General features: G+C 47.3%; 2 protein-coding genes across 10 annotated transcripts in view; one reads left to right on the top strand and one right to left on the bottom strand.

Annotated features, from left to right (window-relative positions):
• Positions 1-13,326, top strand: part of CCDC149 (coiled-coil domain containing 149) — a 118,991-nt gene extending 105,665 nt beyond the window's left edge. For both annotated transcript variants that reach the window (XM_070372220.1, XM_070372221.1), the window contains 2 exons: positions 2,580-2,696; positions 10,661-13,326. In XM_070372220.1, coding sequence (XP_070228321.1) covers positions 2,580-2,696; positions 10,661-11,091 — 548 coding nt within the window. In that variant the 3' untranslated portion in view covers positions 11,092-13,326. The remainder of the gene's footprint in view (positions 1-2,579; positions 2,697-10,660) is intronic.
• A 7,988-nt stretch (positions 13,327-21,314) lies between these two features.
• The window catches only part of SOD3 (superoxide dismutase 3), a 71,408-nt gene continuing 69,451 nt past the window's right edge, over positions 21,315-23,271 (bottom strand). For 7 of the 8 annotated variants that reach the window (XM_070372213.1, XM_070372214.1, XM_014478628.2 and 4 more), the window contains one exon: positions 21,315-22,222. In XM_070372213.1, the coding sequence (XP_070228314.1) occupies positions 21,481-22,206 (726 nt within the window). In that variant the 5' untranslated portion in view covers positions 22,207-22,222 and the 3' untranslated portion in view covers positions 21,315-21,480. Of the gene's footprint in view, positions 22,223-22,774; positions 23,001-23,271 lie in introns of those variants that run through there. The other variant, XM_070372212.1, reaches the window with a different exon arrangement.

Below are 23,271 nucleotides of genomic sequence, written 5' to 3'. Positions count from 1 at the left end.
GAGGAGCCATTGTGGAGTGGATAATTCACTGTGGTTGAAGAGGGCCAGGGAGTCATTCTGCCCTAGAGGATTCCTCACAATAGGAAGACGCGAGGGTCTCCCTCCCACTGCCTTACCCACTCAGCTGCAGCCAGCTCCCAGCTCCGCCCATATTCTGATTCCTTGACCACAGGACAGAGTGGACTTGGAAGGCTTGTTGGAGCACAGACAATAGAGTGTGCCTCTGCTGCCAGTGTATCTGCTGGAAAGATGGAACAGGAATTGCAATTCTCCCCCTAACTTAGGACAGTGACTTACTGAAGAGAAACAAAAGAAGCCCACTTGAGACATCTGGTATGGCTTCATAACAACCATTATTGCTTCATGGTGTTTCTAAATTGTATCTTTGCAACATAAGGGGAGACCTGACTGGGTTGACTTCATCCTGTTGTTCAGTTGCTCAGTTGTGTCCGACTCTTTGCAACCCTATGGATTGTAGCACACTAGGCTTCCCTGTCTGTCAGCAACTCGTGGAGCTTACTCAAACTCATGTGCATCGAGTTGGTGATGCCATCCAACCTTCTCATCCTCTGTTGTCCCCTTCTCCTCCTGCCTTCAATCTTTCACAGCATTGGGGTCTTTTCCAATGAGTCAGCTCTTCGTATCAGGTGGCCAAAGTATTGGAGTTTCAGCTTCAGCATCAATCCTTTCAATGAATATTCAGGATTGATTTCCTTTAGGATGAACTGGTTGGATCTCCTTGCAGTCCAGGGGACTCTCAAGTGTCTTCTCCAACACCACAGTTCAAATGCATCAATTCTTCGGCACTCAGTTTTCTTTATAGTCCAACTGTCACATCCATACATGACTACTGGAAAAACCATAGCTTTGACTTGGTGAACCTTTATTGGCAAAATGATGCCTGTGCTTTTTAATATACTCTCTAGGTTTGTCATAGCTACATCCGGAGAGCCTCTTAAAATATCCAAAGCTTCAGTTCAGTGGTTCTCCTTGGGAAACCTCTCCAGATTGTGGTCCTAAAGACTCTGGATTTCTTTCAACTTGAGACAATATCTATACTCCTGGAGAACTTCAGGGCCAGCTCATATCAGATCCCTCTTCTTCTGGGATGACCCTCATGAAGCAGAAACCCGAGAGTGATGGCTGCTAATAACAAGCTCCACCTGCCTGAGGGAGCCACAGGCATCCATACCCACCAAGTAAACATCAGGATTCCCAAGGATGCATCAACCATTTATTCACAGTTATCAGCTGTTTATGAAGCACCTACCGTATGCCAAACTCTCTACTAGTTTTGGAAATCAAGTTAATAAGATTACATATATGGCCAACAGGGAGGGTAGTATTACAAACAAGTTAAGGGCTCAGAGGTGCAGGCCAAGGTTCACCTCGTTCTCCAAGGCAGTGGACATCTTGACCCAAGTACCATTCTGTGCTCCACCAAACCTGAGTAGAATCATAGAACTTTAGAGCCCCAGAGACATTCAGTGACTTGGCTTCAGATAAGGTTTCATTCAAAGCCAGACAGCTGAGGCTGGAGCATGGGCTGGGCCATGGTCCTGGGGTTCACTGTTGGCATGGTGGTACCCACCAAGAGAATCTTCGGGGTTCATGGGCAGGAGTTGGAGATGAAATCCTCCCTCACCTGACCACTGGGCAGCATCACCTTCTGTGTACGTGTTTTGTGTCCATGTGTACAAGCTCACATTTCAAAGCCACACCTCCCTGCTCACCACCTTCATACCTTGCCATGGCCTCAAAAATAGAGTTGTAATGGTTTTCCTTTCCTCTTCCTCTTCACCTCAGGCTTTCTCTGCCTGGTTAGGGAGCTCATATGAATTGATAAAAGGGTTTGGCTGGGATGTGTCTTTATATCCTAAATAGAGTCTAGCTGTGATCATTTGGGGAACCTGATACTACCTGCCTTATGACAGACTTATGATTCAATTTAAATGACCAAATCTAATTAAATCAGACCCAGTGTGTATGGCAGTTCTACTGGTTCCATAAAACAGTCATTTCAATCTGTGAAATTTCTTGAGTGCTGACGAAATGCCTACATGTTTTACGTGAATCAGTTCATTTTATCTCCACCACCCCCTGAGGTGGCTGCTGTTATTCTTCCTCACTGTACAGATGAGGGCTCTGAGGCTCAGAGAGGCTCAGTGACTTGTCTGAGGTCACCCGGTTAGCTAGTGATGGGCTCCAGGACACAAGCACTGCAGCATGGCTCCAGAGCCTGCACTCAAAGTGCTCGACTACTCTTGTTAGTATTGCTATTGTCTCACCCAGATGAAAGCCATTCAGTTTCTGATAGATACAGCATGCTACCCTTTAACGGTGGCATTTGTGGGCATCTGTGTTCTGAGCAGACTTTAGGACTCATAGGCAGCTGGCCCTGGACCCCTCTGCCCTGCCTTCACTGTGGAGAGGGTAGGCTGGCCCTTCTCCACCATGGCACTGTCTATGATTGAAGAAGGAGCCTTGCTCACCCAAAGAGCCAGTCCCTTGGGTGGGCTGAGTGTTGCCACCACTCCAGTGGTGACATAATATGTCCATTTTCCTCTTTTCTGTGACAGGGGGCAAAGACACCATACTGTTCAGTGACCCGGCTCTTCCCACCATGCAGAGGTCAAGATCCCCACTGCTCAAGTTTGTGGAGCAGCCCAGTGAAAACAAAGCAAGTCCCAAGGATGGTAAGCAAGCCCTTAATTTCTTGACTCTTTCCTGGCCTGTGCCTGGTCCAGGGGATGCGTGGACACCAGTCCTTCACGTTTCTGCAGCATCTGCAGCACTTTTGGGTCATCCCTCATGCTTCCTCTTATTTGGAGTTTCCAGCAGAAGAACACTGGTTCCTGCACTCTCAGCACAGTGGAACGAGGCTAAGAGTGAGGGTGCAGGATTTAAGCAACCTGGGTTCATATTGCAGCCTCACATCACACTGGTTGTGAGAACTTGGACTGGTAACTTCAGCTTCAGTTTCCTTTCCTATAAGACAATGAGATGAGACACTGCCAACCTCGGGGAAATCTTGACACATTGCCTGACATGTGGTAAGTAGTCTGGGAATCAGTTGAATGAAGGAAAAATCTTCCTTACCAGGCACACTTTTTGGAGGCAGTGTGTTTTAAAGGAGATCAAGGGCCCATTTAAGGTGCCAGATGAAGCAACAAGGTGAGAACCAGATCTCTTCCAAGGTGGTAGTCTCATTTCTGTAGCTAAACTATCCTTCACATCTTTCTGAGTTTTGCTCAGCTTCTTCCTACAGCCCCAATATGGTTGCCAGCTTCCAAATGATCCCCACTTCCTGGCATTCATGCGCTTGTATAGTTCTCTCCCACATTGGTCTATGTGACTGATGGGTTACAACAGAAGTGATGGTACATGACTTCTGAGGTCAAGTTATAAAAGGCACATGGTCTGCCTTGCGCTCTCTGACTTGGATCACTCACCACAGAGAAAGATGGGTGCCACATCACAATGATTCTTGACCATCCCTACATGCTGTTCATGTGGCCTGGAACTGAGGCCTCCAGCCATCAGCCATGTGAGTGCACCATCTTGGAAGCAGATTCTCCAGCCCCAGGCAAACCTTCAGATGACAGTAGCCCTTGTAAAGGTTTTGATGACAACCACATTAGAGACCATTAGCAAGAACCACCCAGATAAACTTCTACAGGCTCCCAAGTCATAAGCTGCTAAGTTTCAAGATAATTTGTTGTACACCATTAGATAACTAATATACATCTATTTCTGCTTTATTGAGACTATGCCAAAGCCTTTGACTGTGTAGATCACAATATACTGTGGAAAATTCTGAAAGAGATGAGAATACCAGACCACCTGACCTGCCTCTTGAGAAACCTGTATGCAGGTCAGGAAGCAACAGTTAGAACTGGACATGGAACAACAGACTGGTTCCAAGTAGGAAAGGGAGTACATCAAGGCTGTATATTTTCACCCTACTTATTTAACTTATATGCAGAGTACATCATGAGAAACGCTGGGCTGGAAGAAGCACAAGCTGGAATCAAGATTGCCAGGAGAAATATCAATAACCTCAGATATGCAGATGACACCACCCTTATGGCAGAAAGCAAAGAAGAAGTAAAGAGCCTTTTGATGAAAGCGAAAGAGGAAAGTGAAAAAGTTGGCTTAAAACTCAACATTCGGAAAACTAAGATTATGACATCCGGCCCCATCACTTCATGGCAAATAGATGGGGAAACAATGGAAACAGTGACTGACTTTATTTGGGGGGGCTCTAAAATCACTGCAGATGGTGACTGCAGCCATGAAATTAAAAGACGCTTACTCCTTGGAAGGAAAGTTATGACCAACCTAGACAGCATATTAAAAGCAGAGACATTACTTTGTCAACAAAGGTCCACCTAATCAAGGCTATAGTTTTTCCAGTAGTCATGTATGGATGTGAGAGTTGGACTATAAAGAAATCTGAGTGCAGAAGAATTGATGCTTTTGAACTGTGGTGTTGGAGAAGACTCTTGAGAGTCCCTTGGACTGCAGGAAGATCCAACCAGTCCATTCTAAAGAAAATCAGTCCTGGGTGTTCATTGGAAGGAGTGATGTTGAAGCTGAAACTCCATACTTTGGCCGCCTGATGCAAAGAGCTGACTCATTTGAAAAGACCCTGATGCTGGGAAAGATTGAGGGCAGGTGGAGAAGGGGACGACAGAGGATGAGATGGTTGGATGGCATCACTGACTCAGTGGACATGAGTTTGGGTAAACTCCGGGAGTTGGTGATGGACAGGGAGGCCTGGCGTGCTGTGGTTTATGGGGTTGCAGAGTCAGACACGACTGAGCAACTGAACTGAACTGATACCCAGCACATGGGTATCAAGGTTCTTTCCTGTGTTTCTACAATTTCCTCTACATGTTCTTTTGCTGAGAATCATGTCTTCAACCATCACCTCTACCAAAATGTATTTGAAATATTTTTTCCCAGTGGGTCTCATTTACAGAGTCATTGTCCTATCTTTCCCAAAGCACAACCTGTCCCACAAACATACTCTATGGACTTTTCAAATGTGACATCACAGCCCTTCCTGCTGCCCTTCTTCTTGTCACTTAACTCTCCAGCAACCCTCAGAGTCATCATCAACCACTCTGCACTTTCCTTCTCCATCCATATCTGGTCTGTTGCTACCATTTCTTCAGAGTTTCTTGCATCTCCATTCCTATCACCTCTGGCTTGGTTTGGGCCCTCCTGACCTCCTGGGAAAGGCCTCCATTCTGGTTTTCCTGCCTCCCAGAATCTCCTTACTCCCTTCCCATCTTTATCCTGCTGCTATAGGATAAAGCTTCTGGAGCACGTTTTCCATCATAGTTGTACTGTGCTCAGAAAATGTCAAGTGGCTCCCCAACTGTCTATTATTAACTGTTGTGTAACAAAGCACCCCCAAACTTAGAACTTAAAGCCACAGCTGTGTATTATTTATCATGAGTCTTTGGATCAGATGAGTGGTTCTGCTTATCTGACCTGGGTTCAGCAAGGCTCAGTCACCTCTGCTTTTGCACAGCTGTGTTTTGAAGCCCATTCTGATCACTCATACTAGTGCATGGAATCATAAGAGGAAAAGCCAAGACAGATCTGAGATTTCAACAGAGAAGTCCTCCAAGCACAAGCAGAGAGAATTCCTGGAGAGAGCCCCTGACTCGGGTGGTTTCCACGGTGGCCGGAAGACAAAGCTGGGACTTTCTAGCTTTGACTTTCTAGCCAGCAGTGTGTGGCTGTTTGCAAGGCTGTCCCGTAACACACCATAGCCCACTGTGCCATCTGGGACATGTCTTGGCAAGTGGTCATCCCATTCCAACATCCAGTGCTCCCGTGGACATCTAAAGCCCTCTGTCTGCTGTGGGCTCGCTGAGCTCCCAGGCCTGCTAACCTGACATGGAGTCTGAGCCTGGCTTGATTTTCACGAGGGTGGCATAAGGGATGGTCTGATTCAAAATGATAGCTTCCAGAGTCCCATCATTAGCTTTCATTGTTCCAGCTCCATCCTTTGCCAGCACGCGTGGCAACAAGGAAGCGTTTATGTAGCTGCTGTCAGTGTCTGGGGTGGCCTCATCACCGCTGTATCTCTGATTAATTCCAGCTGAAAGCAGCTCGCACTCAGGAGGACAGAGCCCATCAGAGACCAGTTCACAAAAGAAGACGAATGTGCCCTTTGGGCCAGTGTTTGGGGAGGGGGACATGGTTTTTAGGAGACTTGCAATCTTTTCCACAAAGAGCTATTTACTGTTTTTCATCTTTTAGAGAAAATGTTTTTTTTTCTTTACGCACTATTTGTGTCCTAACGCATTTTTATCAGTTGATTGCCTCATCATTATTGGTATGTATGTTGTTATTAATAAGTATTAATGATGCTAATTCTGTTTGCTACAGCAGCACAGATTAATTCCTATTTGGGGGTAACACTATTTTCCGATTCTGAGCTAATTCAGAAATCTTTCTTTTATGGAAATGGGCATGCCATGTGTCTGTTCTCAAAGGAAAAATAAAACTCCCACAGCTTAAGATCAACATTCCAGAACCACAGAGTTAAGGACGATTTTGTTCCCACAGCGAATAACCAGAGGCCCTCATTATTAGCTCAAGCGTTGTGGTATTTTCAGTAACTTTTCTTAGTCTTCTGATCATGACTTGAGTATACATTTTGGATATCTTTGGGATAAACAAAAGGGAGAAGAGGATTTGTGGATCCCGCTGTTGACCCATAATCCTGTCTCAGAGCCTGGTCTCTGTATGGTCTGAGACTCCGAAAATCTAGGCTTTCTCAGGAAAAAAAATAATCTGCACTGCTGCTGCTGCTGCTAAGTCGCTTCAGTCGTGTCCGACTCTGTGCGACCCCATAGACGGCAGCCCACCAGGCCCTGCCATCCCTGGGATTCTCCAGGCAAGAACACTAGAGTGGGTTGCCATTTCCTCCTCCAATAATCTGCACTAGGACCAAATAAGAGAATTACAGCCTTGTTCATCCCCTCATTGTGGCTGTGTCTTGCTCGATAATGATGACAGCAGTGTAGCTCTCCTCCCCTCACCCTCCAAACGTTGAAAAGTTCTCCCTGGTAATCTCGGAGGTTTGCCATTTTAAAAGATTCATACATTTGAACACGAGTGGAATGTCACCTAAAGAAATGCCATGAGGCAGGGGACTGGTGACCAGAAGGCCTCAGTGTAATTTAGACCACTCTCCCTTAGATGCAAATTAAGATAGAGAAGATTAACCTGACCCACAGTAAAAACACTGCAAAAGGTTTAGGGGTTAGGTTGTTATGGATAAGGTTAATTAATTTTTCAGGGGCGCCAGAATATACTACTAAGTGTCCTGGTAGAAGTAATTTCATAAGAGTAATTTCCAGAAGGATTTTATTCATTTCTCACTGGTGAAAATTTTCACTGTAAAAAAGACCATAATTTACCCCTTTTGAGTAAAGTTTCTCGCGCTGTGCTGGAAACTGGCTCATTTTGGCTCTGTTTCCCTTGTCTCCTGTACAACCACTATAACATTTTTCACTTGTTTATACAAAAATTATGTGATTGCCTCCCTGAGTTATCTCAGGTGTAGCTAAATGCTTGAGTGAGTTAGAAATCTTTTTTTTTTCTTCTGAAAGTGCCATTTTAAGAACTTTTAGGGTGGCAACCTGAACCTGGAATAAATTAATTTGAGGATTGCTTTCATTTATTAATGGATAGTATTGAAATATATGTACTAATACGTTCATTTATTCATGCACTGATGTAAATGTCCATAGATTCAAATGTTTAATAAGCTATTTATTGAGCCCCCAGTGTAGAGCACTGGCCAGGGTAAAAGATTAATTGGGTAAGATATTAAACTTCAGGTGGGTTTTATAAAATAGTTATATGTAAGTAAGAATCTAAGGGTTAAAAGCACAAAGTTCCCTTGGTGGTTCAGACACAGTTTTGTGGGGATTAGGACAGTAGGGAGATTACCTCTGGGTAGATTTATCAAATAGGCTTCATGAAGGAGGTGGAGGGTAGGACTCACTCTTGAAACTGGTCATCTGGATGCATCAAGAGTGATGGTCATAGAGGCATCAAGCACATAAGCAAAGGCACAGAGGGCAGGGCCGGGTGCCATGAAGGGTTCTGTGTAGCTGGAATGTAGGGATATGAGGAGAGTTGGTATGGCAGGTAGATGGATGTGGAGTCACTTAAGGCCTTGAATGTCAGGAGAAGCTTGGGCTTTGCTCCCTGGGCACAGACAGCTCTTAGAGATTTGAAAGCTGGGGAAAGGCATGGTCAGATTTGTGTTTCAGTTCTAGTGTTTCTCACACTGTAACATCCACCCACATCACCTGTGATCTTATTAAAATGTAGGCTCTGAAACAGTAGGTCTGGGGTAGGACTCTGCATGTCTGACAAGCTGCCAGGTGATGCTCGCACTGCTGGTTCACAGACCCCACTTGGAGGAGCAAAGTTTTAGGGAAGGTTCCTCTCCCAACAGGTTGGATCTGAGCAGAAGGAGTATGGGAACCTATTAGGAACTAACATACACTATCCTGGCTGAACAGATCTGAATAGTTACTTTTTTAAAAATCAAGACTTGCTTTAGTCACTCATTTATACATTCAAGAATCTCATTGTAAACACAAGTAATGGTCTCATTTTCAGATACAGTACTTACTGTGGTCAATGAGTTCTCAGGAGAGTTGTCCATAACTAAAACACAGGCTTTAGAGTATATATGAAAGAATTAAATTTTTGTTCCTGGGGGATTTCTGTGGTCATCCAAAGAGCTAAAGAGAAAAAAATGGCTTATTTTGAAAGGTGAGATGCAAATCTATATCAGAAGAACTAGAGATGTGGAGTGTGGGGACAGAGGTCAAGCTCTGTCTGTTGAAGGAGACCACAGTCCTCTTCCCCAGGGACCAGCCTGTCAGTTGTCACACCCACCACTCTCTTTGCATCATCTCCTCTTCCGTCATTCTTCCCACCCTTCATCTTAGCTGTTTCATTGCAGTCTTATGGTCCATCTGATTTCATCAGTATTTCATCTCTTCTAGAGTTTCTCAGAATTTTTGCCAGGGTTCAGCCATGTTTAAATTTCTTAAAACTTTTAAACATTTGATTGGGTAAATAAATGTTAAAAAACACATAGTTACTTAATTCAGTAAGTGAAATGTGATCAAACAAGTCAACTTTCTTTCAAACCTCCTACAGTTCTCCCTTCAGTTCAGTTGAGTCGCTCAGTCATGTCCGACTCTTTGCGACCCCGTGAACTGCAGCACGCCAGGCCTCCCTGTCCATCACCAACTCCCGGAGTCCACCCAAACTCATGTCCATCAAATCGGTGATGCCATCCAGCCATCTCATCCTCTGTCATCCCCTTCTCCTGCCCCCAATCCCTCTCAGCATCAGAGTCTTTTCCAATGAGTCAAGTCTTCGCATGAGGTGGCCAAAGTATTGGAGTTTCAGCTTTAGCATCAGTCCTTCCAAGAACACCCAGGACTGATCTCCTTTAGAATGGACTGGTTGGATCTCCTTGCAGTCCAAGGGACTCTTAAGAGTCTTCTCCAACACCACAGTTCAAAAGCATCAATTCTTCGGCGCTCAGCTTTCTTCACAGTCCAACTTAGCTCCCCCAAATTCCATCTTTCAGCTTGAAGTTGCACCTGCATGTATCTGATACAGGTCTGATTGTGGTGGGTTCTGCTCTGGCTCCATCTGGGGAACCAGGAAACATGCCCCAGCCCCCTTACCCTTGCAATCTGCCCAGGAAGCCTCTTCCAGACACTTTAACCCTGTCTGGCCTGAGGGCTAAACCAGTCTTGACTTCTGGGAACCTTGGTGTCTGGTGTTGAATGCACATGTCCACGTGCTAAGAGTTCATTCCCCAAGTGCTTCTTCCCAGGCACGCAGAGCCCCTGTGGCTTGTTAGGTTCAAAAGGGACATTAGAGAGCCCTGCCCTTTATTTTATGTCTGAAAAAAAGGAGGCAGAACAGGTTGTCCTGATTACAAAGCAAGCAAATAGGAAAATGGGGGCAGGAGGCTGGTTCCCAGGGGCCCACGTTCTCTTTCATCCCCCTCTAGTTGCAGCTGGAGAATTTCTATTATACAAGTTTAGGGAGAACAGTTTAGTTAGGAGGGGTAGGGAGCTTGAAGCTGCTTTTGCATATAACCTTTTATTAAAATTGAGGAAGTACCAGCGGTTGGCATCAAAGAATGAGGTGCTGATGGAGATTGAGGGTGGGGGGCACTCAATCTCTCCTAACTACTCCTTTTTCCCACACTGAAGAAGCCAGAACCACTTTGTATTACTGAAAAGCCCCAGATCTTCCCTGAGCTACACAACGCACAAAACCTTTGTCCTCAGTTTAAATATTTCATGAGCTCAAGAAGTCACCATCAGTGAGCGAAGCAGGTGATAACTAGGCTCCTGGAAAGGAGGGGTTACAGACACGGCCCACGTGACCCCTTTCCTTCAATTAATGACACAGGAGTCACCAGAGTGGCTGCTTTCTTTTTTGTGGGCCCTGTGTTGCCTTCAGCAGCATTTTCTACCTCGGAGGCCCGGCCACAGTGGGCTGGAGGTTGGGAGGAGAGGGGAAGTGAGGGCTGAATTCCAGCTGGAGGTCTGATGCTGATCCCCCCACCCGCTGTATGTTTCAGGGGAGGCTCAGAAGCAAGATGAAAGTTGTGCTGCTCCCGAGGTGTTGGCAGTGCGGGAAGATGCCGGGAGGCTTGCTGTCAGCTCCCCAGCAAGTCAGAGCCACAGGAACCAAACCAAGCCCTTTCATCCCTCATTACTCCAACTACCTTCTGAGGAAGAAGAGGTAAACAGGCTTGGGAGGGAGACCATGAAACTGACAGAGGAGCAGGCAGCTGCAGGCCCAGAAGGAGTCAGGAGAGAGAGTCCCGTGGAGGGCCAGAGGGAGGAGATGGGGCCATCCCCCCCAGGCCTGACCGCCGACGGGCCCTGCCCCAAAACTTGCCGGGACTCCTCTGAGTCCAGCCAGCCAGAAGCCAAAGTTTCCACCCTGGAGGATGACAAGGACACTGCAGAGGGTGGAGGAGGCACAAGGAGCACTGTGAAAACATGAAGCGGAAAGAGATCAGGCACGATGCCATGTCGAAGGTACTCCAGACGTAAAGAATTACACATCAGAACAGCTCAGCGAAGAAGTCACTTTCTCCTAAAACACCTCCAAGTCTGCAAGTGAGAAGGGACACAGATCCGGTTGCAAACTGTGAATATTCTGATGATGCCAGCAGAGTCTGATTTATTAAACACAGGTCCTCAAGCTTTTCAGCGTCTCTTTCTGTGGAAGCCACACTGCTGTAAATGTGGCCAGGCACGGGTTCGTGTCAGCCATGTGGCTGGTTTTCAGCATCGGTCTCTCTGTCAGCATTAGTTTTATTTAGAGATAAGATGTTTTTCTATTATCAGTTAAAGTTGTTGGTCAAAATTACGAAAAGGGTTTGAAATGGGTGGGGTTTTTAATCAGGTGCCCGTCTTTGTCATGACTCAGTGGCTGTAGAGTAAGGAGTGGTTGAGCATAGTGGATCCAGAGGGCCCACAGCTCCTCTCTTCACATCAGGGCCGGGTGGGACCTCCCAGCATGGATGTTCTTGGCATCCTGCCTGTAGCACTGTCTGTCCTGGCACAAATGGCAAGTGGAAAGGGGCTTAAGTGGGCTCAGAAGACTAGGCTTTTGGTTTGAAATCCATAACGCCTGTTGAGACCTGTCTGCTGACTACTAGAGCTGAGTTTTCCAGCCTGGAATTCTAGAGGATTAATTGACCTGGAGTGATGGAGGGTTGTGGAGAAGCAGAGAGGAAGGGGACTCCAGTGGTGTTTTGATTTTTTGTTTCTGAGATGATATGGGAGCCAAAACCTGGGAATGCTGGTTCTCTGCCTTCAACCCAGGCTGCATTTAGGGCTTTATGGTCCTGTGGGTTGTGGCAAGTGTAGCTGCTTCTGGGCCAATCCAGGTTTCCCCACCGCCTGGAATCTCTAGCCATTGCTCCTGCAGCAGAATGCTGCAGCCACCCGCTCTGTGGCACCAGGCACTGAGGTTTTAAGGGCAAGGCAGAGCTTGTCGCCCTAGAGTGGAAAGAGAGGGAAAAACAAAGTCACTTTATTACAGCCTGGGGAGGCAGAGTGTGGAACCAAATTCAAGCTCTAAACGCAGGAAAGTAGAGAGTGGTCACCCCCACCTGCGGCTTCCCTTGGGAATAAAATTAGCTTTTCGAGGCAGCATCTGGTGCTGTAGGGCGTTCAGGGTTCATGAAATGAGACCTTTCCTTGTGCCAAATGCAGTTTATTTCCCAGGAATACCTAAAACCAGATCCCAAAGCTCAAAATGTCCCTGAGAACTGGAATCACTCCTTTGAGAGAGACTCCTGAAGAGAAAAGAGAAGTTCCCAAGGTAGGAAAGGTAGAAAATTCATCAATTCATCCTAGAAATCAGATATATTTAGACCAGGCTTGCGATCCCAGGTGTGAATCCCACATGTACATGGGTGGCCAGCAGCTCCTCCCCCAACACCTCCCTTCCACATTTTACCTCCTGGCATCACTTGGCCAGCAGGGAAGGTTCCATCACACTTGGCACTGTCTCAATCTGAAGGAGGGCAGGGTGCAGACTAGAGGGTCCTGTTTTTTTACCAGAGGCACCTGGAAAGACCTCCAGCTGCCTCGCCCCACTCACCTGAGGTCACCCCCACTAGCAGGATGCAGGCACACCCGAGTCAGCACACCGTGGCTCCTGGTGAGCTGGACACATCTACCCCTGCCCTCCGGGGCCCAAGGCCCCAGTCATTCATCCTTCTGTGCTCCAGCCCCTCCCCCTACCCACACCTATTCTCCCCGCCTTCCGCTCCAGGGAGTCCACTTATGCAGCTGCAAAGCTTCCTGCTCAGGCCGGCAGCCACAGCAATTGTTTGCCTGCTGCACCAGGCCTAAACTCCCTGCAAATGTTTAGCTCTACTGTGTAGGACGCCAGAGCCACCACAGGAAAACATGGCCAGATTTAATACTGGGATAATAAAAAGAAAAATCTCTTCCCTACTATAGCCTTGGTTTTGATACACAGTTGGCCAGGTGCATGTCTTTAGGGCCTCCATCACCTGCTGAAAAGCAGGGCTTATAATAAGCTCCAGCACATTCCATCATGGATAGGAAAACTGCTGTGAGTCCCAGAGAGTGAGGTTCAGGGCAGAGGGTCATAGGAAATGCTCACCTAAATTCTGTATGTCCAATCAGCTTGGGGTTGGGGGTCTTGTGTTATTAGATGAAACTGTAGCCAATGAGTTGATCCTGTCGTATTTGTAATCTGAACATTGCCCTGTACACATGTGACACTGTCCCTCCTTTGCTATTCTAATCCAACATGATTCCAAGGACATTAAAGAGTTTCAGCAATTACTTAACAGTTGTCTATTGTCTTTTCATGAGTCATTGTGAAAGTGTGCTTCATTCTGTCTTCTACTCCACCGAATAACCTTGCATCAGTCAGGATCCTCTCAGCTACAGTTCACACTTTTAAGAAACTTAAACTATAGGGAAATGAATTATATTGCATAACAAGAACTCAGAAGTAGGGCATTTCAGGGCTGGTTCATTCAAGAAAGTTATCAAGGAACTCATTTTGTCTTGCTGCCCTGCCTGCCTCAGTGGCAGATACTTCCTCATGCTAACAACATGGCTGCAACGGCACCAGCCATCACTTGTTCTCACATATTGTCCAAAGGCAGAAGGAAGTTGTGTGTATGTGTGTGTTTTAAGAGCGAGTAACCCAATGCTTGTCAGGGCTTCCAAGGTAGCCCTTGGTAAAAGAATCTGCCTCCCTGTGTAGGAGATACAGGTGTGATCCCTGGGTTGAGACGATGCCGTGGAGGAGGAAATGGCAACCTACTCCAGAATTCTTGCCCAGAAAATTCCATGGACAGAAGAGCCTGGCAGGCTGCAGTTCATGGGGTTGCTAAGTCAGACACAGCTGAGCAACTGAGCACACATTCATGCAACCTAGGACTTGCCACATTTCATTGGTCAAAATTGTCACATGCCTGTGTGATCATGTCACATGCCTATGTCTAAACAGTCCTTAGCAAGGAAGATGGATTTTCTGTGATGGGTTTAGGTCTATCGAGGAAGCCTGTCCCTGGACATGGAGACTCCAAAAGGGTGAACACTGAAACAAAATCAGGTATTGGGAAGTGTAGAAGAATTGGGAGTAGATTCGAGTAGGCTGCCAACAGAACTGTCTCTGAACCACACATGTCTGTTCTTGTATTTTTTCTCTTAAAAACCACAATATTACATTACTGGCAAATGTAGAGTTGGAGAGAGGAGCAGTTGTTGTTTGTTAAGAAAAATGTCATCTCATCCCTCCCTTCCCCTGGCTTCTGCATCATCCGTCCTATTTTGTAGCTAGAATGTTCCCACCTCTGTTTACCTCTTCAAGTATGTCTGTCCTTCCATTATTTTTTTCCAGCTCAGTTGCCAGCAGAATGCAGAGCAGTCTGGATAAATGAAACTGAGCTGGCAGGTCTCTTAATGAAGTGCACACATGGCATTTCTTGCGATTGCTCTGTACCTGAGAGCCTTTGGGTGTGGATTTTTACATGTGAGTGTTTGTCATTCTTCTAATGAAGCCTCACAGAAATGGGTTGGCTTTTGTAAACCAGGCATTTCTCATCCCTAATCCTCTTCTTTTTCTGTGCCTCCTCTGCCCACCTCTTCTCCCCCTCCCCTTCTTCTTCCCTTGAAACATCTATTTCGGATGCCTCTCTAGCTAGGAGCCCTCTGATGGCATTCAGCTCAGGCCCTGCTGGAACTTCCTCCCCGCCGGCAGTCTTAAGGAAGCTAAATTCATTTTCCAGTTATTGTTCCTCTTTCTTTGCCCTCACTCCGAAATACACACCACATCATGAGGTGAAGTTCTAAAAAGAGTTCTAGTGTCGGCCATTCATGTGTTGGAGTGAATTGGGGGATGTGTTATCCCTACTGGAGCATTTGCACCCCAGTTCACCATGTGAATTGGTCCAGATGGAAGTCCAATCTTCTCTCTAAAGAATTTCAAAGACCAGCTGCTTGCTCATTGGGGTTATCTTTTTCTGTCTCTTTCAAATCACAGCATGCCTTTGCCCCGCTTGGTTTCCTCCAAAACCTGGGGGGCTCTCCTGGCTGGATCATTTCCTGTTGCCCCATGAGCTGGTGCCCTCTTTCTCTTTGGCTCTATTTGAGCACATTCCCCCCTGCCCTTGGCTTTCATTGTGGAAGCCTCCATTTGGAACAAATGTTCCTCCTTAATAATACTGAGGGTACCTTCACACGGCTCAGTTAGGATGTCTAAACGCCAAAGGGTTTCCCTCAACTCACTATTGTTATATATTCCTTGTCTTCCAGATGTCTTTCTGAACAGAGAAAAATTTGAAGATCATAGAGATGCAGTAGAGAGCTCGGCAGTGAATCTAATTAGAAATGAGAAGCAGAAAAATAAGAAGGCCCCGTCTCTCGATATTATGGTTGCTCACAAAAACAAAATAAGTTGATACAGCGTGATGGCAATTTAAAATGATAGATATAGATGTGCTGCCTTACTTTTCACATCACCTCTTTACTAAATGAGGATTTTTTTCGGATGCTTAGGCAAAGTTTGCATAATACTGACAAGTATGACTTTCTGAAATCTATACGAGCCCAGGAATATATTTTGGGATCGTAGCGAAGGCCAGTGATAGCCTATTAAATTTAAAACAATAGACTTAAAAAAGCACACCAGCTGCTGTTTTGTACTTTGATTTAAAGAAAGAAGTAACTTCTATTCAGGTGTAGACCTTGTTTTATTGGATTCTACCATCATCGTGTATCATAACTATATATTTTTTGTTACCTGAAATTAAAATGTAATTTTCCCAATGTAGGTGATTGATTATCTTTATTACTTACATTATCCGCCCCACCCACCCTCGCTGAAGGCCAAGCCTGGGCTGAGCATAGTTTCTAGCAAACTGTAGCAGCTTATCACTTGCAATCTGTCACCTAAAATTATTAGATCATATGCTAGTTGTGAAAAATATGGAGAATGTAAAGATTTTATGCAATCAGCCAAAAACGCCAGATCTAAAATCAGTTGGTTTATTTCCTGCCATCTTTCAAGTTGACCAAAGCTCTCACTGATTTGCTCTATTTTCTTACGTTTTTAGTATTTCTGTATATACATGCACTGAAAAGCCCCACTTGGAAAAAAATGCACTGCAATTCTGAGAAAAAGCTTATTCTAAACATCTAAAGATAGCATTTCTAATTATTGTCGACATTGTGTTTACACTGTGCAAACTTGAGCATTATTCTCACTTTACCAGCTGTGTCTAGGTAGAGTCATTACATCAAACGCTTCTAATTTTACAAAAAGAAATCAAAACAAGTGTGTGTTTAAGTCTCAGTGACAAACGCAAACCCTGTGAGTCAAATAGGCAAACTGATTAGCAAGCTGGCTGGGAAGTCAAAACAGCAACTATAAGGAGATTAACAAAATAGATCTGTAAGAGTAGAGGAGTGAAAATAGCCTCAAGGGGCCAAGTGGGGTCCTGTAGGCGGGTTGGTTGTACATATCCGGTTCTGTGCCGGGAACCAGATGCCTGCCCTTATGGCCGCCAGTCTTTGCCTCACTTAGAGCTGTGATCACAGAATTCATCTCAGCTGGCCTCCTAATGGATGTGGAACTCCTTCTTCCAAACCAAAGAGGTAGCAGCCTTTCCTTTACTTGAATCCTTCCAGTGACACAATCCTCACTACATTTCAAGGTCATTCAGTCCACTGTGCGAGCGTGCCAAATCGCTTCAGTCGCATCTGACTCTGCGATCCCATAGACGGCAGCCCACCAGGCTCCTCTGTCCGCAGAGTTCTCCAGGCAAGAATACTGGAGTGGGTTGCCATTTCCTTCTCCAATGCATGAAAGTGAAAGTGAAGTCACTCAGTCGTGTCCAACTCTTCGTGACCCCGTGGACTGTAGCCTACCAGGCTCCTCCGTCCATGAGATTTTCCAGGCAAGAGTACTGGAGTGGGGTGCCATTGCCTTCTCCGAATCCATTACTAGGTAACTATTTTTCTGACCTTAAGCTATTATTATTAATCATTCATTAGATCCTTAGGCCTTAACACTATGCTATGCACCTCTCAGTAGTAACAATTTAATCACCACAACAAGCCAATGTAATAATCTTGTTTTACAGATGAGAGAACTCAGGCCCAGAGAGGTGAAGTGACTCACTTAGGTCACAAAGTTTATAAGTGTGGTCCAGCTGGGATTCCAAACAGGCCTTCCTACCTGAGCCTGAACTGTTGGTCACTGTGCTATACACGTTCCTTGTCCTTACAGTGAACCATAATTTGCCCCTCTAATATTTCTTTTTTTTGTTTCTTGCCTCAGGAACCCCATAGAGTAGTTCATCAACCCCATGTCCATGAATGGACAGAACAGAAATGAAGCGGATCTGCCAGGGTATCTTTTCAGTCTAGCGGAGTCAAAGGTAGTGAAGAGAGAAACTGAAAACAGAAGGTGCTGTGGCCTGAATGTTTGTGTTTCCTGCAAAATTCATGTTGAAATCCTAACCCCCAATATGATGGTGTTAAGAGGGGAGATCTTTGGTAGGGGTCCCAAAGTCATGAAGGGAGAACCTTCTTGAATGAGATGTTGTTGTTGTTCAGTCACTTAGTCACGTCTGACTCTTTTCAACCTCATGGACTGCAGCTGCCAGGCCTCCCTGTCCTTCACCAACTACCAGAGTTTGCTCAAACTCATGTCCATTGAGTAGGTGATGCCATCCAACCATCTCATCCTCTGTCATTCCCTTCTCCTGCCTTCAATCTTTCTCAGCATCAGGGTCTTTTCTAATAAGTCAATTATTCGAATCAGGTGGCCAAAGTATTGGAGCTTCAGTTTCAGCATCAGTCCTTCCAGTGAATATTCAGGATTGATTTCCTTTAGTATTGACTGGTTGGAGCTCCCTGTAGTCCAAGGGACTCTCAAGAGTCTTCAACATCACGGTTCAAAAGTGCCAATTCTTCAACACTCTTGAATGAGATGGGTGCTTTAAAAAAGGCTCGAAAGAGATCCCTTCCACCACGTCAGAACACAGCAAAGAGGTGCAGGCTATGAGACCCAAAGAGGCTCTCATCCACCATGTTGGTGCCCTGATTTGCACTCCCAGCCTCCAGAACTGTGAGAAATAAATGTCTATTGTTTATAAGATAGCCAGGCTGCAGTATTTTGTGATAGCAGCCCAAATGGACCAAGACAGAAAATAAACAATGAGAGGCACCAGCCCCTTCTGAAAAACAAGTATAAACTTCCATTGACAATCCTGAATTAACCTGTAATCTGGGCAGCAGTGTCAAAGATGGGGTGCTGGCTTTTTATTCTTGCCCTTTGTGTGTTCCTATGTAATTGCTGCCTGTTTTCACAACTTTTAATTGTGGGGATAGGCAAATGCATCTGAGATCAGGATATTTAAATACATGGTTTACTAATCCCTTATCAGTGCCAACCTGTACAGTTTAAAATAATATTTCAGACTGTTACCAAACCAAACTGGGGTCTGCTTGCCTGATACTCAGTAAAGCCAACCTACTTACACCGGGCTGTGGTGATGGAAAGGGCACCCAATGTGGGGCCAAGCGAGAATGGACAGCTCATTGAAAAGATTCAAACTCCCTGATGGTTTTCAGTGAAGGGTTTCTTAAGATGAAGGAGAAGGTCACAGGGTGCATGAGCCACTCAAGAATATCCTTCTGGTTGGCTGGTGATGAAGACAAAGTGATCTTTCAGGAATCTCAGTCATCAACCTTCTGGTTCCAACTGGTCTGGGGTCTACATGGTTGTCACCACGCCATGAACCTCTTTCACCTGGTAGGGGGTTTAGTATCTGCCAAATGGCTCAAGGATATGGCTTACGTTCTCTATAGCCCTTGAGGAGGAACTAAAGGTCCTTGACTGTTTTATAACTAAACATTTATTTAAATATAACAAAATATAACTATTTTACATTTATAAGTATTTGATAACTGAACATTTACTTTGTCTTGCTTGGTGGTTTTCCTTTATTTCTGTATTTTCTCACTTCTCTGATTCCATTTGCTCTCTAGAACTCGGGGAAGGCCCAGCAGGCTAGAGTTCTTCTACAGACTGGGGGATGTGGGGATGGTAACACAAGCAGTCTGTCCCTGGGAAGGCCTTGCAGAGTCCTATTCAGTTTCAAAACCAGTGAGAACCAGTTGGTGGAGCAAATTCACCAGGCAATAGTCTTTCTTCCCAGTTGTCACTTGGGTTCAAGGAATGGTTTTTAAATAACAAGTCAGTCCTAGTAAGAGGTAAAAATAACCACTGGGGATGAGTTTTTGGCTAAAGTTCTGTTTGACTCTCACTGCCTCAAGAGTCTGAGAGAAACAGAAGCTGCCTATAAAGAACCAGGGTGGAAAACTCACAGCTAGGAAGTGGGTCTATCCCAGGAAGCTAAAAAGTTAATATACTTTCATTAATAAATGAAAGTGAATACACAGGACTGATCTAGTCCGTGTATAGATTATAATTTTCAAGAGCAGAGGCAGAACCGTTCCCCCATCAACCCTTGATCAAGAGCAACCTACCTTTGGACCCCACTGCTTCCAGCTGTTTTTGTAATCAAGAAGTTAAGAAGAGGGACTTCCCTAGTGGCCCAGTGATTGACTCCACACTTCCAAAGCAGGGGGCCAGGGTTTGATCCTTGGTCATGGAACTAAGATTCCACATGCCATATGGCATGGCCAAAAAAAAAGTCAAGAAGAGCATTGTCCTGGTTGTGGAGAAGGCTGACAACTTCAGATACCAACACCAACTTCCCTGCAACTTGCCCAGTGACACTGCCGCAGTGGCCCTGTCTCCGCCATCTGGAAAATGGACCTCAGGCTTCACACAGAGGCAGCTGTGAAAGTCCACAGAGCCCAGCAAGTTGGTGCACCCCTCATGCCAGGCCAGTGGCTCCAGCACCAGGATCACTGGGAGTGAAAGTGCTAGTCGCTCAGTCATGTCAGTCCCTGCAACTCTACGGACTGTAGCCCACCAGGCTCCTCTGTCCACGGGGATTCTCCAGGCAAGAATACTGGAGCGGGTAGCCATTCCTTCTCCAGGGGGATCTTCCCAACCCAGGGCTTGAACCCACGTCTCCTGCATTGGAGGCAGACTCTTTACTGTTTGAGCCACCAGGGAAGCCCAGAATCACTGGGAAGGTTGTTTGAAATACATTTCCTCCTCTGCCTTTGAACTCTACAGCTCTGGGATGTAGCCCAGGAAGCTGTTTTTTTGTTTATTTTGCCACTTCCCTAAGTGATCTTGGTTTCCTCCCTCTTGCGAGCTCCACCCAAATGCATAAGGATCAATAAATAGGTGATTAAATTTTGCAGAGGAGCTATGTAGGGAAGAAAGAGAAGTCCTACAGGGATTTGGGAAACGTCTTTACCATTCCTCAAAAATAGCTGAGCCAGGAAGAAGCATCAAAAAAGAAAAAAGTAACCAAGGCCCCTATGAAGTACTGATTTGCTGAGTTTTTAATGTGCAATGCAAATATTGTCAAACAACCCCCAAAGGAGCTGCTTTCTTGAGGGAGTGGGGGTGGAGGTGGCGGGGGAATACCTGGAGACACCTGGAAGAGGCACCTAAGTGCAGGCTGCACAAGCTACGGGGGCAGAGGTGGGGGAGTGGTGGTAGGCAAATTCTGGAGGGGTCTCAGAATGCCTAGAAGGAGCCCATAGGAGATGGGGGTAGGTGGGTGATTAGGGCATAGAGGGATCTCAGGGCTCACAAGGTAAAGATGTGGGTGTCAAGGTGGAAAGGGACCTCAGAGAGTCTGGAAGACCCTCAGGGTTCATGCGTTTACTTCGGTATCTCTGGGGGTTCCTCAGAGCTCGGGGTGCCCTCAGGATGAAAGGGGGGGTGTCTCAATATACACAGTTGAAGACCTCAAAGTGAAGGGGATTTTCAGTTAGATCCTAGCCATGGCAGAAGTGGTACTCCAGAGTACAGAGTGTCTCCGGGAGGGGAAGGAGAAAAATCAAGGTGAGCGGGTAGGCGGCTTGGGGTCTCAAGGAGGGGATCGTGGGCCTTGAAGAGGCGTCAGGATGTTGAGGGGTCCCAGGGTTCCCCAGGATGCGTAGAAGGGGTCCTGGGTCACATAGAGAGCATCTTGGGTGCTTGGAGGAATGTCAGGGTATAGAAAGGTCTGGGGTCCTTGGGAGAGATGTCACAGCGTACAGGGATACTGGGGTACGTTGTGGGAGGTGGGGGCGGCGCTGAGGCACACAGAGGGGATCTCGGGAGCCTGGAGAGAAGTCCGGGCGTGGAGCGGTCTAGGGGCACTTAGAGGGGAGTCGGGGCATGGAAAGGCTCCCGGAGCGCATAGAAGGGGTCTGCGGCGCGCGGTCGGAGCTCAGGGCCACCTAGGTGGAGCGCTCAGACGGCCTTACACTCGCTCTCGCGCCGCCGCTTCTTGCGCTCCGCGTGCTCCTGCGTTTGGCGTGCCCAGGGCCCGGGGCCACACAGACCCACCACGCAGCAGGCAAGCCGGCGGCCGGCGTTACCGTTCTCCAGACTGGCCTGATTGCCGCCGCGGCCCATGTCGTCCTCGCCCGCGTGGACCACCACGGCACGGCCCGCGATCGAATGCGGGCCGGTGAGCGAGGCAGCCAGGCCAGAGCGGTACTTCCAGACCTGGCCATCGCGCACGGCGAAGTTGCCGAAGTCGCCCGGGTGCTGCGGGTGCGGCACGGACATCGGGTTGTAGTGCGGCCCGGTGGAGTCGCAGCCCTGGCTCAGGTCCCCAAACTGGTGCACGTGGATGGCACGGCTTGTGCCGTTGGGCTCATTCGGGAAGCCCTCAAGGTGGAAGAAGGCCTCCAGCAGGGCGCCAGGCCGGAGCTGCCGGAAGAGCACGAGGCCGCTGACCCGGGGCTGCTCCGCCTCCAGCGTGGCCGACGGCAGCACCCGGCAGACGGCATGGAGCGCCGCGTCCGGGTCGATGGCCGCCGCCTGCCGCTGCATCATCTCCTGCCAGATCTCCGTCACCTTGGCGTGCATGTCGCGGATCTGCTCCTCCGTGTTGGAGCCCATCTGCTGCTGGATCTGGTCGGCCGAGGCATAGGCCACCAGGACCACAGAGGCACAGAGCAGCGCCAGCATGGCCAGAGTCGAGCACCTGCGGGCACCCCCGGGGGTGGGGGCGGAACGAGGCTTAGTCGCTGCAAACCTGGAATCCCAGACCCTCCGGGGTCCTTGACTCCAGACCCTTCCTGCTGTGAGGGGCTTTCTTGCCCAGCGTGCTTTTTTTTGTTATTTTGGCCCCTGTCTCTCCAGGGCCTGCTGTATTCCTGAAACTGGGCTAGGTGCTGCCGTTGTAAAGATGGATGAGGAATAATCTCAAGAAACTCACAGGGATCTTTCTGAGCCACAAGTCTTATCGTGATCCTCCCAACTACCATCTCCATAGCAATGTGAGTCCGGGACATTGGCCTAGGGGTGGGCTTCCCTGGTGGCTCAGACTGTAAAGAATTCGCCTGCAATGTGGGAGACCTTTGGGTTCCATCCATGGGTTGGGAAGATCCCCTGAAGGAGGGCATGGCAACCCACTCAGTACTCTTGTCTGGAGAAACCCCATGGACAGAGGAGCCTGGTGGGCTACAGTCCATGGGGTCATGAAGAGTCAGACACAAAAGAGCCACTAAGCACAACAGGGGTTGTCTCAGGCTACCTGAGGGAGGCTCTGTTGGCCCTTCCAGATCTCCTTCTTCTCAGCATCTCTGCCCCCTCATCTCCTGCCACTCTTTTTCTGCATCCTCTTAGACTGGCAGCATAAGGCTTGCTGCCGCTGCTTCTTGCACTTGCTATGTGCTCTCTGAAGTGGCCCATCCCCTCCTCTCTGCCATGTTCTGTAGACTTGAAGCCAGAAACTCAGTCTTATTCATCTGTATCCCCAGCATCTGGGCCTGCACCTGGCAGTAGGAGACATTTAATATGTGAATTCACATCCCATGTGAATGTGGGATGAGGAGTTCACTGAGAGACAGATGTGTCATCAGATCATTCCAATGCTATCCTCTGATTGAAGATGGAGCTTTGTGCAGGGCAAGGCCAGAATAAGCAATGTGCGTCTCCATGGGGGACTCCAGGAGGGCTTCCCACAGGACGAGTAGAAGCTTTTCAGCCAAGCCAGGTCAGAAGCCCATTTCAGGCAGGAGGCACAACATG

This window comes from Bos mutus, chromosome 6 (genome assembly GCF_027580195.1).
Source record: "Bos mutus isolate GX-2022 chromosome 6, NWIPB_WYAK_1.1, whole genome shotgun sequence".
NCBI lineage: Eukaryota > Metazoa > Chordata > Mammalia > Artiodactyla > Bovidae > Bos > Bos mutus.
The sequence above is the reverse complement of the archived record's forward strand: the minus strand, read 5'-3'. Positions and strand labels throughout refer to the sequence as shown.